Source organism: Onychomys torridus, chromosome 6 (assembly GCF_903995425.1).
Source record: "Onychomys torridus chromosome 6, mOncTor1.1, whole genome shotgun sequence".
Classification (NCBI taxonomy): domain Eukaryota; kingdom Metazoa; phylum Chordata; class Mammalia; order Rodentia; family Cricetidae; genus Onychomys; species Onychomys torridus.
This window is the reverse complement of record NC_050448.1, coordinates 71,668,252-71,686,751: the sequence shown is the minus strand read 5'-3', so window position 1 is coordinate 71,686,751 and position 18,500 is coordinate 71,668,252. Positions and strand designations below refer to the sequence as shown.

Here is an 18,500-nt window from a genome sequence, read left to right as displayed (position 1 = left end):
GCCCAGGTCGCCCTGGTAGTATCACTTAACGTTACCCCATGTGTGTCGTTTCTGGCTGAGCCTCAACAGTGAGTCATTGGCATGCGAGTGCTTCTGCTGAAAATGTTTGCCTTTTGCTAAAAACCATGTTTTGTGTTTGGTTTTCTTTAGGAAAGAATTGAATACTCCAAAACTTTCAAGGGGAAGTATTTCAATTTCCTGGGTTACTTTTTCTCTATTTACTGTGTCTGGAAAATTTTCATGGTATGTATGTTACAGGATTGTTTATTATTACTGTTGTTGTTGTTGTAGTGTTAATATCTGCTATGTATTATTTCTATTATTGTTGTTTGTTAGTGTTTATTAGTAATAACAAGTTCGTGTGTGAGTGCGGGTTCACATGTAGAGGTCAAAGGACGGCTCTGGGGAGTTAGTTCTCTCCTTCCACTTTGCTGGGGCAGAGTCTCTCCTTACCAGCTGAGTCCTCCCGGCCAGCTGGCCCACGAGCCTCAGGCAGAGCCGATCCACCTGCTGTCTTGACAGAGGAATGCAAGGCTTGCAGGTTCAGGCTGTCATGTCCAGCTTGGGTGGGGAAGGGCCTCTGGGGCTCACACTCCTCAGACTTGCAAGTGGCAGACACTTTCCCCCTGAGCCGTCTCAGAGTTCGGTGGCTTTTTCCGGGAGTGGCAGACATTAGGTGGATGGGCTTGACTGATGACCTTGAGCTCAGTTGCACATCTGGAGTCAGCAGAGAGCATTTCTTGTTTCACACTTTTCCATAATGCCTGTGAGCACCCAACTATTTCACCTCAGCCCCAACTGTCAGCTCAAGTAGACCCACTTGCCATTTTTGATAACGTGCATCCTCAGACTTAGGTCCAGAATCGATTCCTAACTGTGCTTCTGTGGGTCTGCTTGTTTCCTGCTCTCACTGCTCTGCTTGTCCCTCAGGGATTTGATTTTTCCATCGTGGACTGATTTCTCTGCTTCTGGCTCAGCGGTGGTGCCGTGAGTGTCCTGTGGTTGTAGGAAAAGGGCTGATTTGATGTTCTAGTTGGCTGAGTTTCCCACTGGAGCTGTTTGCACAAAGAACAGCTTTGTCAGCTCGTTGGCTGGTTTTGATCCGTGTCGACGAGTGGGGGCTTTGGATCAGCAGTGCTAATGTCAGTAGCACCCTCTCGTGAGGATGTTGTAAACCGTGATTCCTCCGTGATTCCTCCCAGAGAACCGTGGAGGTGCTGTTCCATCTTTGCTGAGCTGCAGCCTCTAGGGGGCGTGTCTCCTGTTCAACAGCTGCATGCAGGTGTAACTGGCTTATACTGAGCTGCATGTGTTCAAATGCACAGTTGTCCACAGCTGTTGTTATTCGGTTCAGATAGAGAAAACCCCTTGTGGCCAAATTCCCGTGCCCCTTAGACCGCCTCCTCACATCTCCAGTCCTGAGGCGGCGCTGGTCTGTCTCTCTGTCCCGTGTACTAGTTTACGCTTTCAGGATGTGCCTGTGAATGTGGTCAGACAGCGTGCGTACTTTCTCTGCCTTGCTTTGGTTTGTCTTGTTTTCTGTGTTCAGCGCGATTGTGGAAGTATGTCTGTGTTACAGTGTATTCCTTCTTACTGCTGAGGAGGATTCTGGCGTGGCTGTGCCACAGTCTGCAAATGCATTCACCAGTCGTGGATATTTGCTTGTTTGCAGTTTGGGGATGTTGCGTGTGGCGCCGTGAACACACGCACAAGTCTGTGTGTAGCCCTATGCTCTCTTTTCTCTTGGGCATCTGACTGATATGACAGACAGCACTCAACTTCGTCACTAAGGGATTGTACGCCCGCCCAGGTGCCCCTGTGGAGGCCCGAGGGCAGCTTTGGAGGCTGTTCTCCCTCCCACCTGGTGTGGCCCGGGGATTGAACTCGGGTAGTCAGGCCTGAGCTGTGCACTGTCGCCATAGTCAGGTTTGAACACTTTTACCAAACCATTACCTCAGTTGAGTACTGAGCTGTTTGTTCATTTTTTGTTTTGGGTTTTGTTTTGTTTTGTTGTTTGTTTGTTTTTGTTTTCCGAGACAGGGTTTCTCTGTGTAGCTTTGCGCCTTTCCTGGAACTCACTTGGTAGCCCAGGCAGGCCTCGAACTCACAGAGATCTGCCTGTCTCTGCCTCCCGAGCTCTGAGCATTTTTATTAAACCCAAAGAAATCCCAAACTCACTAGCAGTTACGCAGCATATCCCATGCTCCGGGCTCAGGCAAGCACTTGTGTCTGGGTTTCCCTCTGCTGCTGTTTGGTGGCGGAATCACCCAGTTAAGGCGTTGATTTAGCGGGATGCTTCTGAGGTCTGTCTTTTCTGTACCACACCCATCCTCTCACTGGCTGGATGGTGCTGTGCTGTTCCCTGCTGCCTGCCGGGCTGAAGGGTGGTGCCACATTTAGTTTGTCACTCACTGGATGACGAGCTTGTGTCCGCTATAGACCCTTATCACTAATGCAGTTGTGAACATCCACGTGTAAGTTTTTCAGTGAACATGCTTTGATTTCTCTCACACGTGCCTACAAGTGTTGCTGTGTCATATGTTAATGGTGTGTCAACCTTGTGCAGACCTGGCAGACAGTTGCCCTTAGCGGTAACACCAGGTCACGTCCTGCCGGCAGCAGGAGAGGAGTCTGGCTTCTCCAAATGCTTCTACTCCCCCCTCTGTCCTCTCCTCCCTCCCTCCCTCTTTCTCTCCCCCTCCTTGTGTGTGTGTGCGCGTGTGTGTGCGCGTGTGTGTGTGTGTGTGTGTGTGTGTGCGCACGTGTGTGTGTGTGTGTGTGTGTGCGCACGTGTGTGTGTGTGTGTGTGCATGCGCGCACGCGTGCATGTACTGAAGCAGGTGAAGAAGTAAGGACCATGGTGGTATGATGTTGTGAAAATGTCCCTTACGTTCTGAGAGACTGGAACGTGCTCTGGACCTCACAGACATCCAATGATAGACCTTGAGGTCCTTAAGACTGCTAACCTACTGATAGTTTGACCAGCTTTTAAGAGGACAGTGTGGCAGCTACCCTTACCTGCCGTGGGTCTCCCAGCTTTCACAGACTAAGCTAATGCATGGCTGTGATCTTCGGTCATGTGCTCTTCCATGTCCCTGACCCGGAGAGCAGTGCATGTGTGTTTGTATGTGGCGTGATCATCATTCGCTGAAAGCAACAGAGAGGCGGAAAGCAACCTTCCGAAATGAGTGTCCGCCATGCATGTTGGAAGCAGCATACTGATCCATCATACATGTTGGAAGCAGCGCATTGATACTGCTAGACAACATTGGTGTGTTTGTGTCCATCGGGGTCGTTGGAGTAAAGCGCAATCCTTCACACAACTCAGTTAAAGTTTCCGTAGAGTGTCCCTAATTCCTTCCCCATGTGATGTTTTCTGTGCTGTTCAGTAAATACAGAGCAAAGCCCTTTGTTAGGGACACATTAGACAGCAGACAGGCAGGCCCAGATTCAGACTCACACAACAGATTGCAGGCAGATCGGAAATAACCTACGGAGAGGCAGGAGACACGGCAGTGAAGTGGAGAATTCACACATGGACTCTCTCCAGCTTAAATGACTCCAAGGGGAAGTGCTTTGGCATCTTTCCTTAATGCGACATCGACAAATGTCGGTGACTCTGAGTTTCTCACTGATGCATTTACCCAGTGCGGAGGACAGCTTCTGTGAGTCTGTTCCCTACTGGGACAGAGCCTCTTGTTTCTGATGAGGTGTGTATCCAGGCATCCTGTGCACCCTCGGGCCATTCATCTCTGCTCCCATCCTGCAGGAGGAGTGTTGGGATTGCAGTTGTGCACCACTGTACCCAGCTCGTTATGTGGGATCTAGGGTCGGAGCTCAGATTGTCAGGCTTGTACAGCCAAGGGTTTTACAGCTGAGCCGTCTCGCTGGCATTGTCTTTGTCATAGCCCTGATGGCCATGAGGCTCAGTCTCCCTCGTTCTTGACATTGGTAACCTGTAGCTTTCCTCTTTTTCTTCTTGTTGGATCCATAGAGTTTGGTTGATCTTTATTGAACTTTTCAGAGAACCAGGTGGGGGTTCATTAACTTCCTGCTTCCTGTTTCACTGGTGTGTCAGCCTTTCATACTCCCTTCTGCGTGTTTGGAGTCAGCTCTTACCGAAAACTAAGGTCTTTGACTGGAGACTTTTCTAGGAAGGTGTTCTTGCTGAAAACGTCTTAAGGGCCCTTTCCACTGCATTCGCTCCTCGATGTACATCTTTCAGTTCCAAATGCTTTCTGATTTTTCTCTCAATTTCTTCCCTGTCTCAGTGTAGTTATAAGTGTGTAATAAAATATCTGGGCGTTAGAAGTGTAGCTTATTTGGTAGTGTTTGCGTAGAATGCTTGAAGCCCTAGGTTCAAGTCCCAGCATTGTGTAATCCAAGTGTGCAGGATCAGAAAGAAGTTCATGGTTATCCTCAGCTACATAGTAAGCTCGAGACTAGCCTGAGCTACGTGAGACCCTGTCTCAAAAAAAAAAAAAAAAATCTGGAAATCTTCCAAATACCATTGTCTGGTTGATTCCTAATTTGATTCCATGTACAAGAACATATGTTTTATAGTTTGGATAGACCTAGTCAGCTAAGCTCAGTATAGTGAATGTTAAGCATGCCCTTGAGTAGAAGGTGTATTCTACTCTTCTTGCCTAGTATGTTCCGTAAATGTTCATGCATGATATTAATAAGGTTTTCTATAGTCCTACCAATTTCTGGGTTATTGTTTTTGTTTATGTGTATGAGTATTTGGCTTGCATGTATGTCTGTGCACCACAAGCATGCCTGGAGCCCATGGAGGCCAGAAGAGGGATGGATCCCTGAACTGGAGTTGTAGGAGGTTGTGAGCTGCCTGATGTGGGTGCTGGGAGCAGAACTTAGGTCCTCTGCAAGACAGTAAGTACTCTCAGCTGCTAAGTCATCTCTGCAGCTCCTGGCTTTATTTTATCAATTATTAAGAAAAAAAATCCAAGTCCTCTAGACTTAGGCATTTTCCTTTTTTCTATCAGTATTTGCTTATTGTATTTTTAAGCTCTATTTTTATTACTTGAGGCATGTGTGTGTGTGCGCGCGCGTGTGTTTGGAGGTGCCTATGGTGCCGAGGGCCTTGGACTCCTGTGGAACTGGAGTTCCAGGCTGTTGTGAAGCACTTGATGTAGGTGCTGGGGACCACACTTGGCTTCTCCACAAGAGCAGCAGGGTCTCCTCACCTCTAAGCTCTCTCCAGCTCCCTGCTTTATCTATTTTGAGGCTTTATTGTTGTTTATTTTTTGACCCCCACTTACTGGATTTTGTCCTGAGAGAGGGTCTCACAGTGTAGTCTTGGCTGAACTGGAACTCACTATGTAGACCAGGCTGGCCTTGAACCCAGAGACTCACCTGACGCGGCCTTCCAAGTGCTGGGATTACAGGCGAGTGCCACCACAGTCAGCTCCCATGCTTTTGACTGTTCTTTTGATTGACACACACTTGCAGACTGTGGGGGGTGCAGTGTGATGCTTTGATTGTGTGTGCGTTGAGCAACGATCAGTTCAGAGTAAGGAGCCATCATCACCTTGTGTTCATGTCGGTTCCTCTCTTCAAGATCTTTTGAGATGTAGATGTGTTACTTTTTAATGTTCTTACCTTTTAGTTAATGTATGAAGTAATGGGGTTTACTGTAACATTCTGAAGCTTTTTATCAGCTAGAAAACGTCTAGAATCATTGTATCTTCTTCATGACTGTAAAGTGGCCCGTCCACCACCGCCCGGGCAGTGTCTGCTGGGGAGTGGGTCCTTACAAGGTGTTAACAGACACGGCGCCGCTGCAGTCCCCTTTCCATCTTACTGTTACTTTTGCCCTCCCTGTATCTGCGTATTTAAAGTGAGTTTCTTGAACAACATGTGCCGTGGTCAGGTTTTGATTTTTTTATTCAGTTTGCCAGTCTGCCACTTCAGTGGTAGGTTTAAAGCGGAGACGAACAGCCTGTGGTCCCCAGGCGGAGCAGCCCCACTTTGCCTTTGTAAAGAAGGCTTCATGGACACAGAGCCAAGCCGCTCCTTTGGTGTCCTGGCTGCTGGCACACTGCAGAGGCGGCGTTTGTTTCTCTCCATTAGGTGTTGTTCTTGATGGCCGGATGGAAAGCCCCTGTGCGGCTGTTGGCGTGGCAGCTGTCAAAGCTCTCTCTTGTTAGCTCAGTAGCAGGCTTTGCTCATGCCCTTAGAGCACTCACAGTCACACAGGAGATGACCCTGGCTCTTCTTGGTTCTTACTCTAACTTCCTTTACCAGAATGCTAGCCTTCTGACCTTGGAATCATAGCGCACATATACTTTATGCCCTTGTCTCTTTACAGAAATGAATATGGGATAGAGACTCATTTGCCTGTGTGCGAATGGTCAAAATAGATTTCCTATTCACGTTTTAGATTGGAAGTAGAATTAAAATGTATTGAAGGAAGCATCAACCTCTAAGATATGTTCATTAATTCATGTGGAATCATTATTTTATTAAAAAATTTTAAATTTTGTGTGTGTGTGTGTGTGTGTGTGTGTGTGTGTGTCCAGGTACATGTGACATGTGGCATGTGTGGTGGTCAGGGGACAACTTACAGGGGTCAATTCTTGCCATCCACTATGTGAATCACAGGGATCAAATCTAAGTGGTCAGCCTTGATGGCAGGTGCCTTTGTCCCGAGCCATGGGGGGGAGGGGGGTCACTCTTTGAGACAGTGATAAAAGGTGTTCTAACATAGAGCTCCATCTCTGCAGGCGACCATCAATATTGTTCTTGATCGAGTTGGGAAGACTGACCCTGTTACCAGAGGCATTGAGATCACTGTGAATTACCTGGGGATCCAGTTCGACGTAAGGGCCATTTTACATCCTTGTTTGTTTCCTTCAGGTCCAGTTGCCACAGCTCGACCCTCGGGTTTTAACCCTGAACTTCAGGTCCATTGTCCTCTGTGTGTTGACAGCTCCCATGGCCCGTCTGTAAACGCTCAGGTTTAGCTCTCTTATTGTAAAGCCATAAGCAGTGACTGGATGCTACCTGCTGCTACAGGTCCTCCTCCGCCTGTCCTTGACCAGCCCACAGCGTGCCCACAGCGTGCCCACAGCCAGCTACCACTGGCCAGTTTCCCTCCACCAAGTATTTAGATCTTCCTCTGTGATACCCAGTGAGCTCTTCAAAGTCACAACTCACCTTTGGTCTCCTGGTAGAAAATTAACAACTAATTAGTGTTCTGAAATAGAGCTGAAGTGGTTTCCACTACAAGAAACGACTTTTGTCAGACGAGGTGGACCTTGGACTGAGGTTGAATTGTCACCTATGCACGAAGTTGGCTTGGTTTTTTTTTTTTTTAATCATTTCTCCCTATTTCATAAAACCAGGCATAAACAAGCCTTATCTCAAGTTCAGTGGTTATTCCTAGCATAACGTGTTTTGTGGATGACATCATTCAGGCTGATGACCACTTTGGTAGTAACACTGGTGTCACATGTCTTTGTCCTTGGTGAACTGTCAAGCTTGCTCTCAGCCTACATGAGGGTATGTGTTGCCCTGGGTCTCCGTCTCAATGTAGCCTGTCTCCCATCTCAGGGGCTGCAGGCCCACAGGAGCAACACCACGGATGCCTTTGTTCTTCTCACTGCAGAGCACAGGTTGGCCTCCAGTTCACAGTCCTCACTGTGGAGGCAGAGGAGGGTGCTGTGCATAGTCCTCCTTCACCTTATTTCTTAGTAAGGGTCTCTCGCTGAACTTGGGACTTGACGTTTCAGCTACACAGCATCTGCCTGCCCCTAGCTCCCAATGCTGTTGCTACAGGCACACATAGCCATGCCCAGCTTTTACATGAGTGCTTGGAATTTCAGCTCAAGTCCTGTTGCTTTTACAGCAAGATTCTTACCACTGAGCCATCTCCCAGCCACCAAAGTACACATTTTTAATGATGGGTCAACAGTGTAGTCTTTCTGCATGTGATGGGTCAAGGCATCCTTCTTCAGGTCATGTGGGTCTCCAGTGATCCATGTACTTTATTATTGATGCCTGTGTGGCTGTCTCATTTAAATATCACTTGACTTTCTGGACTTGTCGGGAGCGGTGGCACTCAGGAAGCAGAGGTAGGAAAGTCTCTGAATTCAAGGCCAGCCTCGACTATAGAGCAAGTTCCAGGCTAGGCAGGGCTACACAGTGAAATCCTGTCCCAAAAACAAATGTTTTCTTACTGCACTACACTTTTAGAAGTGAGCGCTCTGAGGCTGCTCACTCTTATCTGTTCCAGCCTGATGCATCTCCTTCCTCCATGTTCACGCTTCTGAATGAAGAACAAGCTTTTAGATGTCGGTATGGCCTCTGCATCACATACCTGAGAACAGAGTCAAGCACAGGTTCCCAAAACCGCTTCTCCCTGTCAAGCAGGACTGGAGAAAAGAGCCCCACTGTGTGGTTCAAGTGAAATGCACCAAGAATACCCGTGTAGTTGGTCAGACTGTAATGTCGTTGGCCTTTACTCCTGGAAGCGCATGATCAGCAATCCCTCATCCACAGCATTGAAAACAATCAGGGTGCATTGAGTTCACCTTAATCCCTCATTCTCACTCCTCACAGTAGGACCATCTCATCAGCTGTGGGTTTTCTCACAGTAGGACCATCTCATCAGCTGTGGGTTTTCTCACAGTAGGACCATCTCATCAGCTGTGGGTTTCCTCACAGTAGGACCATCTCATCAGCTATGGGTTTCCTCACAGTAGGACCATCTTATCAGCTGTGGGTTTCCTCACAGTAGGACCATCTCATCAGCTATGGGTTTTCTCTTTGGTGTTTTTTCCCCCTCACTTCTCTGTACTTGCTTTCTTTGATCTTTAAGACTTAAGTCTGCTAATTAAGGGATCCAATGCAGTCTTCCCATAGGTATCTACCACCTATAGGTATTTATTTTAAAACTGACCAGGAGGAACCTAATGGAATTCCTTCTCCTGGTCACAGAAGTCATCAGAAATCACATTAGCTCTCCGCTCTGCCTGGAAATGTAATGGCCTGTTCTTCCTGTTCTGATGGCAGGTGAAGTTCTGGTCTCAACATATTTCTTTCATTCTGGTTGGAATAATCATTGTCACATCCATCAGAGGACTGCTGATCACTCTTACCAAGGTACGTTGCATCACAGTGTTTTAAAGTCCTTATTTAATTATGTGACTTCTGAATTAGATCCTACACAATAGTCATGAACAACTCAGAGGACATCCAGAAAAATGAAAAGACTGTTAAACTTCTCTGTAAATTGTGGGTAAGACAGCATCTACCTGCCACAGATCATTCCAAAGGTAATAGAGATAAGGGGTCCATTCTGTTCATTGAGCTGTCATACTGTCTATAACCAAACCTGTCACGTGGTATTCAGCAGCTACTTAGAAAAAACAGGACAGGCAGACATTCAAGGTTGGAATATTGTAAGTCACGTGTGAAGAAGATAAGAACACTCAGCAAGACCACGTGGTGGTGAAAAGTGGATCCTCTGGTAGAGAAGCCAAACACTGAGAAGAGAAGTTGGGAGGAAGGACTTCTGACATCTAGCACAATCTGGGAAGAGTTCAGGAGCCCCGACAGCTGCAGGTGCCTGGTGTGGCCATGTCAAGAAATCAAAGTTTCTGGAATTTAACCACAGTTATTTGTTATGCCACACATAAACCACCAACCATCTGGGGGCGGGGGAGGCTGATTTTCTTATATTTTAAATCTCTCTCTGGGGATTTAAACGTCTGAACTTGCTATACTTTTTGTGCCATGAAAGAGATGCTATTAAAGGCTAATCATGTAGTGTACTGTTGATGACAAGATCTGTCTGTACCACCAAGTTCCTCTCCTCCTCTATCCACAGTTCTTCTATGCCATATCCAGCAGTAAGTCCTCCAATGTCATTGTCCTGCTCTTAGCCCAGATAATGGTAAGTTTAATGATCTGCCTTTGTGTCTACAACTGTAAAATGCCAAAAATGGATTCTGTTGGGGAGGGGTTTTGTTGTTTAAGACAAGGTCTTGTAGTCCATGCTGGCCTCAAGTCTTCTATGTAGTGAAGGGTGGCCTTGAACTCCTGATCTGTTTCTACTACCCAAGTGCTGGGATTTCAGGCATGCAACACCACACCCAGCTTAGAAATGTTTGGGGGGGGGGCCCATATGTGTGTGTGTGTGTGTGTGTATACAGATGAGTCTAGTTGCCCCAGGAGTTGAAGTCACAGGCAGTTGTGAGCCACCCAGTGTGTGCTGGGAACCAAACTTGGGTTATCTGCAAAGGCAGTACGTGCACATATAACCACTGAGCCATCCCTCCTGCTCAGAAATATTTGTTTCAGTTGGGCCAGTATGATGGCTCGCTCAGTGGCTCACTGTGGTGGTCTCCAGGCCTGATGACCTAAGTTCAGCACCCAGACCCACCTGGTAGGTAGGAGAAGCAGCTCTGACAAGTCGTCCTCCGATCACATGCACACAAGGAAGAGGCACACCCACACACCCATGTGCACAAATAAGGTAGAAATTTTCATTCATGTACACGGGTGTGTGTGTACCATGTGTGTGCCTGGTGCCCACAGAGGCCAGAAGAGGATGTTTGGCAACCTGGGACTAGAGGAACAGATGGTTGTGAGCCACCATGGGGGTGCTAGGAATCAAGCCAAGGTCCTCTGAAAAGGCAGCCAGTGTTAACTACTGTACTCTCTCCAGCCCCAATAAATAATTTTAAAATAGTATTAAAGTTTGCTCCGGCCTGCCCCTGGAAACACTCAGAGTAACGTCTGAATTAACTGGCTCACCTTTGCAGGGCATGTATTTTGTCTCTTCCGTGCTGCTGATCCGAATGAGCATGCCCCCCGAATACCGCACCATAATCACGGAAGTCCTTGGGGAGCTTCAGTTCAACTTTTATCACCGCTGGTTCGACGTCATCTTCCTCGTCAGTGCCCTCTCCAGCATACTGTTCCTCTACCTGGCTCACAAGCAGGCCCCAGAGAAGCAGATGGCGCCCTGACCTTAGACCCACTGCAGACTGTGAGGAAGGAGACACAGTGGGCCATCCCTGGGCCTTCAGTTCTGTGAGCAGATGAGCTGCGGGGGCGCTTTATTCTGCATCCAGCACTTGCCTTCCTCCTCCCAAGGAGTTCCCACGGAGGCACAAGAGGGAGAAAAGCCCGCAGCATTCTGCAGGGAGCACGTGTGGGTCTGAGGCTGTGCAAACTCAGAGGGTGAGGGTCAGGGCATGAGGATACCTGGTGCTCCTCAGGTGGCTTCCCTCGGAAAATTTAGTAAGATCAGAGTTTGTAACACTGTGGCCTTGAGTTCACTTATCAAGCCTGGCTTGGCGTGCTATGTTATTGTGGTCTAACGTCAAATGCATCCCTCCTCATTCACTTTACCCCATAAAAATAACCAAAAGGTTGTTTGTTCTTTTGGGGAAAGGGGGATAGGCAACTGAAATACATTTTACCAAAAGATTTTAGGTATGCCTTTTTTTAAATGTCCTTTTAAATTAGTGGAGAGTGGGTGCCTTACACTAATCCAGTGGTGGAGTTTCTGGCTGTCTTTCCCTCTGCCTCTCGTGTTGTGGGTGAGACAGTGAGTAGCTATTAGCTGCAACAGCCCTCTCCAGTCCTAGAACACACGCTCCCCGACCATAAAAGGAAGGCGATGTTTAATACTCAAATGCAGTATAAGAAAATTCTGAAATATATTGCCTGGAAGTCTCCTTTTATTACTAAGGTCATAGTGTGTACTTTGCCATGTTGGGCTTCTAGAAGCAAATGAAAAAGCATGAAATGTTCATACAGAACAAAGGCACTATTCAAATCCAGATCCTATTAGCCAACAGGAAAGTTGCAGCCAACTCCCAAAGCACTTGAATAATGCCTCTTAGCTGCAGCATTGCTGCAGAAGCACACCTCCAACAGGATGTCTGCTTGAAACTTTTATTAGCCACACTCACACATACACAAATGAATCATCTCTGGTGCTCAAGATGCATACGGAAGAGGTTTCATCAGCAAAAATGGAAAGTTGTACTTTAGCATATATCACATAGCAAGAACCTGGCCACTCCCTCCAGCTAAATTGAGCAACCCTTAATGCAGCAGACCATCACGTGGAATGAGTGATTCTAGAGGTCTAATGGGGCCTGCAGTGAGCTCCTTCCTCGGAAAGGCGGTTCCTGGACATGTAAGAGGAATCCAGTAGCCAAAACCGCGGTTTGTTCTCCTCACATCTCTGTGTCTTCAGAGTTGGAAGAAGAATGTGAGGCTGTGCTGTGGGTCTGTGGAAACGAAATCGGAGGGTTTACACCGGCAGAGTGTGAGCCGCAGGAGAGCCTGCCTGCTCTAGACTGCATGCTTAAGTCAGGGAGGAGAGCCATGCATGCCTAGAAGACACAATCTGACATCTGTGCTTGGCTCCCCATTTAACACAAACCAAGTTCTCATTGTCTATAGACGTATGATTGTATGTATGTATGTATGTAATCCGTTTTCTATAAGACCTCTATAGTACCATAATTGACATTACTAATCTATCAGTAGAATTAATACAATGGAAAAGAAAAGTGTAGTGAGACTTAGAAGCCTGACTCTGGTGAATTTCCTTTTATGAACTTGGCTGTCAATTCATTTTTGAATCTCAAGTTCATCTATGAAGAAAGAGTTGACTAGAAAAAATACTGCCCTAACCATCTCTGTTTTTACTCACTGTGAGCCAGGCACTGTTCGAATACTTTTATTCTGAAAACAGTTGTACACATCCTCCCTCTTTTATAGGTAGGCAGCTAAAGCACGGAGCCAGGAAATCCGCTGATGTGCGGCAGAACCAAGCTGGTTCTTCTGATGGTCTCCATCATGATTCTGATAAAAATCTTCATTTACTGATAGCCAGCCTCATGCTAAGATAATAACCTCATAAGCCACAATCCCAGCACTCAGGAGGCTGAGACAAGAGGGTGGCGAGTTCTAGATCAACCTGGGCTCCACACTGAGGCCACATTCCTTTTGTTGTTGTTGTTGTTTTGGTTTTGTTTGTTTGTTTTTCGAGACAGGGTTTCTCTGTGTAGCTTTGCGCCTTTCCTGGAACTCACTCTGTAGCCCAGGCTGGCCTCGAACTCACAGAGATCCGCCTGTCTCTGCCTCCTGAGTGCTGGGATTAAAGGCATATACCACCACTGCCTGGCCTCAGGCCACATTTCTAAGAAGACAATAAATATGTCCTCATCCAACCTCCTCTCCTCCCAAACCCTGACAGGTTGGTCACCCTGTGTTCCAACCCCCGAGAAATGGGTCACCACTCACTCTTTCTCTTGCTGTGTGGGGATCATGCTCTGACTCTGCTGATGTTCCTCCTCTGTCATCAGAACAGACGACCAGGGGGTCAGCCATGGAGGAAACGATGGGGATTTTCTTAGCTTGGAAGTAGTCATAGGCCTTCTTTCCACAGACCAGGAGAGTGACATGCTCCCCGCTGCTCTTGATCCTGTCCACTACTTTCTCATAGGGTTCCTCCTGCACGTTCTCCCCATTCACTTCAATGATGACGTCCTCATCCTCCAGCCCAGCCTTGTCCGCAGGGCCACCCTTTTGTACCTGTGAGCACAAGTTCTGTGTCAGTTCCAAACATGGGTGACAGCGTACCAGGCAGCTTTCCTCCTGAAAACTTAACCACACCTTTCTCCTTGAGGGGCTACACCCCCTCTGCTCCACACTGGCCAGGCACCATGCTGAACAGCTCTGAGCTGGAGGCATTAGGCCCCTGTCTTGGGATCCCAACTTGAGAGCCACAGAGGTCTCACTGGCCATCCCTACAGGGTACAGGCACCATGACATATGCACACAAGCAAACGGTAGCACTCCTGGAGGTGGGGAATGTGACTAACCAGCGTCCTGTCGACTCACAGCTGCTGGGACCAGTTACCATACACACCTCTTTGACGAAGGAGCCCGGCTGACCCCGAATGGCATTCAGATGAAAGCCATAGCTGCCGTCAGCTTTAATCAGCCTACAGAGCCTGGGTTTATGACCCCCCGCATCCTCTGTGCTGTCTGGACTTGTGGCCTCCAGAGGAGCAGGGACAGGAGCTGGGGCTTCCTTGACAGAACCATTCGGCAGGTCTTGACTTTGGCAGTAGAGAAGTGGAGAAAAACGAGCCTGTTGAAAATAAAAGGGGAAAATACATGTATGAGCAGTTACCCGTCATTAAACGTGATGACTTAGTACACAGGGTGTCATACATGTTTGATTGTAGACTAAACAACCAGAGAAGGTAGAAATGTGGATGCACACACATACACGTGCATAAGATAGAATGGTAGAGAGTTCTGTACCAAAGCCATCTAACGAAAATACTAGCTTAACGCCACAAGAGCAGGCAGACCACTGAACACTGCCTACACTCCTCCGTGGGGAACACTTCTAAGGGGCTAATCCAAGTCCTGCTGTCCCTGCCCTTCAGTAAAATTGTCTTCAAACACATTATATAAACAGACAGCTGGGCAGAGGTGGCGCACGCCTTTAATTCCAGCACTCAGGAGACAGAGGCAGGCGGAGCTCTGTGAGTTCCAGGCCAGCCTGGTCTACAGAGCGAGATCCAGGACAGCCAGGACTGTTACACAGAGCAACCCGGTCTCAAAAAACCAAAAGACAAACCATTTTGGGGACTAATGGAAGACTCGAAGACATCAGAAAAGACCGACTCCACATACCAATACCGGGAGAGGTGACCACACACGCAGCAACAGTGAATTCCGTCCCTCAGCTGCTTGCCGTCTCTAGGGTTGGCATCAGTTATGCCAACTTACTTTGCTAGTGATTGTAACTATCTTAGCTCTTCTCTCATGCCAAGCTTCCTCCCCTCTATAAATACTCTGTTCCCTCTCACTTGCACGGACGGCCACAAAGAAAGCAATAGCCATGGTCTTGAATACAGAGAGAACAGGAAATGGACTGTGTTCTTTATTCTGAGGCTTGAGCACACACATCCCTCAGGCCTTTGTGTAGTTATCCTAGGAACACCTGCTAACTGAGGCAGCCTCACTGGCCTGAAGCTCACCCAGGAGTTCAGCCTGGCCTGCCAAGCATGCCCAGGGGACTGTCTTTGCCTCCTCAGCACTGACAGTTTTGTGCCATCAAGCTCAGCATTTGAGCACACGTCCTGGGGATCAGACTCAAGTCCTCACTCTTTCCAGGTAAGCACTTTATCAATTGAGCTAAATCCCCATCCCTGATTTTTTTTTTTTTTTTTAATTTGTATTTTAATAGAATTCACTTAGCTGGGTGAAGATTTTGCCCGAGTTGGGGACTAGATTTGGGTGTGCTGTGGGTGTGCTCAGCAGTTAAACTGAGGGCAGCAGGTGTCCTCCAGACATTTGTTAGAAAGCAGGACATCAAGGAGTGAGGAACACTGTCCACCTCATCACTGTGGGAGCTTAGTAAAAGTGAGATGTGGGGTTCATCCGCCTTCCTGCCCATGTCGCCCTTAGAACCCAGTGCGTGGCAGCTCAGCCCCATGCAGCCCTCAGAGATGTGTTCACAAATGCTCCACCGCAGAGGCTAGAAGATGTGGGAACTCTCCCAGCTGGCAGAGCAGCTGTGTCTGCCTGGGGACGAACCCCTGGTGTCAGAGCGCCCAACATGAAAGAAGAAACAGGAAGGCTTTTATCCCTCTTTGGAGCACTCGTGAATCTGGCCCCATGAGGAACTGTTAAAGGTGCTTGACTTACTACTGTATCTCAGACCCGTCCCACCCCCACGCCAGCCTGTGAAGCCCTCATTGGGAAGTGGGCATACTCCCCTCAGGTTAACCGAAACCGGGAAGATTACGCTGACATTATTCTATCACAGATTTTGTTCCTCAGAATTACAGCAAAACCCTCAGTGCAACAAAAACGTACAACATCAAACAGTGGCTTGCGGAAGTCAAGTTGTCCCCGTTTCTAACAGCTGCGGTTGTGCTTAAGCCAGAAATGGCTAGTACTTAAGTATGGGAACAGCCTTTCAAATTATTTTCTTTAAAAAAGGTGAGCAAACATGCCCTCGGGCTGGGCAGAAATGAGGATTTACTGCCTGCCGACCTTTCACGTTCTCAAGGTTGCTCCTCTCCTCGGAAGCCTGTCCTGCTTCAGGGCGGCACCCAGTGTTGTCCCATCCCCTAGGTCACCACCTTTTTGGTGGCAGGACTTGGTCAGAATCGGTTCTCAGAACTGGACACAATATGAATTCAGTGGTCATACACGTGAGACATCCACATGTTCAGTGACCATACATCGGAGACATCCACATGCACTAAATAGTAACTAAATTAGTCCTTTTCCTGCCCCTCATGCTACCTTACAACCAAGAAAGCTGGAGCTCAGGACCGCTTACCCATAATTCCATTACTAGTGTTCCCATGGCTAGTCTGACCATTCTACCTCTAATTCATGTAACCGTAAATTGTTTTGTTTTGTTTGGGGAGGCAGCTTTTTGGAGTACCAAATAAGTTCTCAACGTGTTGTATTCAGTTTACTGAATTTCAAGTTAAAATAGTATTTTAAAACCATCTTTGTTCTGTCTTGTTTGTTTTTATTCTTCCTAATCTGATTAGGAGGGCGTGTGTTCGTGGGTGTGCAGGTACACACATGTGTGCAGAGGATAACCATGGGTGTCGTTGCCTGGGTGTCCTTTCACCTGGCCTCTCCTGTGACAGGGTCTCTCCCCCATTAGGCTAGGCTGGCCAGCCCCTGAGCCCCAGGATCCTGACCCCACCTCTCCAGCACACACAGTGCCACACCTGGCTTCGTCAGAGAGGTGCTGGGGAATCAAACCCAGATCCTCAGGCAGGATGAGAACTTTGGATGCAGCCATCAACCCAGCCCCCAGCTAGATATTTTGAATGTTAATCACATCCTCCTGTCAATTACCCAGCATTCCTTTAAATCCTCTGAAAATAAATTAAACATGTCTCCATCCCAATGTAATAAATCAGCATGGGAACAAATAGTGTGTGTACCATTAGAGACTTCTGTTCAGGCTGACATTATCCCAATACCAGAGATTCTCTAGGTATGATTATTCAACTAGCTAACAAATCCATTCTTTTTTTCCATCCAATTAATTATTTAATCTTGTTTACAAAGGTATCTTGAAAAATCTAATCAAGATTTAAGAGAAAGTGTGTGGTCTGATGAACTGAGTTGGAGAACTTGAGTTCAAATACTATACTAATCTGAGTCTCTGCTTAGCTGAGTGTCTAAGTCATTCAGTGTCCAAGTTTAGTCTCCAAGCTATAAGAAGAGGCCAGTGTCACCACGCATGTTCTCCTCCCTTTGCATGCCCCTGAGGTGCTTCTGTTACAGTGTAACACAGAAGACCATTAGCTATCCCTGTGGCCAGCATTCAGCAAGGCAGGTGACACTGTGGCCCCCAGACACCTTCTAAGCTGGACTGAACCCAGTTCTCATGATAAAGCAGTATAAAATGTTGGGAGTAGGCTGCTCAGTGGTTAAGAGTACATGCCACTCTTGCAAAGGACCCGTTTGGTTCCCAGCACTCACATCAGACGGTCCACAGTTACCTGTAACTCCAGCTCCAGGAGACCCAGCACCCTCTTCTGGACCCTGGGAGCACCTGCTCTCGTGTGCGCATACCCACACACAGCCACACATATACACATGACTTAATAGCATCTTTTCTAAAAAGCCTTAACACAGGCGAACAGGGAGGGAGGCTCTTGGTGAGCCTGTTCCCACTGTGTTTACTGAGGACAATGTGAAGGAGGATTCCAGGACTCAGGAGAGGTTGGAATGCTGTAGGTCCAGCAGTTTCTATAGGGCGAACTGTAGCCTAACGATGGAGATTCCTTCCCACCTCGGACATTCTGATAAACAAGTTGGAATATATTAACAAAATCTGTTCTTCATCAACCAAAGGGCTACATGCTGTCCCATAGCATCTGAGGCCTCTGCCTCACTGTAACCTGCCTGTTTCCACAAATGTACTTTTTAGGCCTTGATTTATACCTTTCTTTGTTCTGTTACTATAAAAACTCCATTAAACTGCCTCCACATTGGAACATGGTAGAAGGGACTTGAGATCACCTAAATCTGTGTTCTCGGACCATGGTCCCTCAAATTTAACTCCAAAATAAATTCTTATTCCTTCTGGGGTGAGAGCTGTGGTTTTTGCATCACTGACAACAATAAACTAATAAACTTTTTCATATCTTTACTCAAGACTGAAGAAGCTTGCTGACCAACATCATCATCTCCACTATCAGGACTGGAGAGATGGCCCAGATGCTAAGAGCGCTCACCTCTTGTAGAGGACCCAAGTTCAGTTCCCAGTACTCACAACAGGTGGCTCACAACCTCCTGTAACTCCAGCCCCAGGACATCTGGCGCCCTCTTCTGATCCTGGCATGCACATGCACATACATACATGCAGACTCGCACATAAAAATGAACCTAAAACCAAATAAACCCATCTATGCCTATGCCAGCTCTGAGAAGTCCGGGCCACCTCTGTCTAG

At 47.5% G+C, this 18,500-nt stretch overlaps 2 protein-coding genes across 4 annotated transcripts in view; one reads left to right on the top strand and one right to left on the bottom strand.

The window, feature by feature from the left end:
• The window catches only part of LOC118585482 (Golgi pH regulator), a 38,059-nt gene extending 26,366 nt beyond the window's left edge, over nucleotides 1–11,693 (top strand). For both annotated transcript variants that reach the window (XM_036190127.1, XM_036190128.1), the window contains 5 exons: nucleotides 151–243; nucleotides 6,744–6,839; nucleotides 9,034–9,123; nucleotides 9,851–9,916; nucleotides 10,788–11,693. In XM_036190127.1, the coding sequence (XP_036046020.1) occupies nucleotides 151–243; nucleotides 6,744–6,839; nucleotides 9,034–9,123; nucleotides 9,851–9,916; nucleotides 10,788–10,994 (552 nt within the window). In that variant the 3' untranslated portion in view covers nucleotides 10,995–11,693. The remainder of the gene's footprint in view (nucleotides 1–150; nucleotides 244–6,743; nucleotides 6,840–9,033; nucleotides 9,124–9,850; nucleotides 9,917–10,787) is intronic.
• A 509-nt stretch (nucleotides 11,694–12,202) lies between these two features.
• The window catches only part of Pdzk1 (PDZ domain containing 1), a 28,091-nt gene continuing 21,793 nt past the window's right edge, over nucleotides 12,203–18,500 (bottom strand). For both annotated transcript variants that reach the window (XM_036190125.1, XM_036190126.1), the window contains 3 exons: nucleotides 13,919–14,143; nucleotides 13,291–13,581; nucleotides 12,203–12,269 (listed from right to left, as the gene is read on the bottom strand). In XM_036190125.1, coding sequence (XP_036046018.1) covers nucleotides 12,216–12,269; nucleotides 13,291–13,581; nucleotides 13,919–14,143 — 570 coding nt within the window. In that variant the 3' untranslated portion in view covers nucleotides 12,203–12,215. The remainder of the gene's footprint in view (nucleotides 12,270–13,290; nucleotides 13,582–13,918; nucleotides 14,144–18,500) is intronic.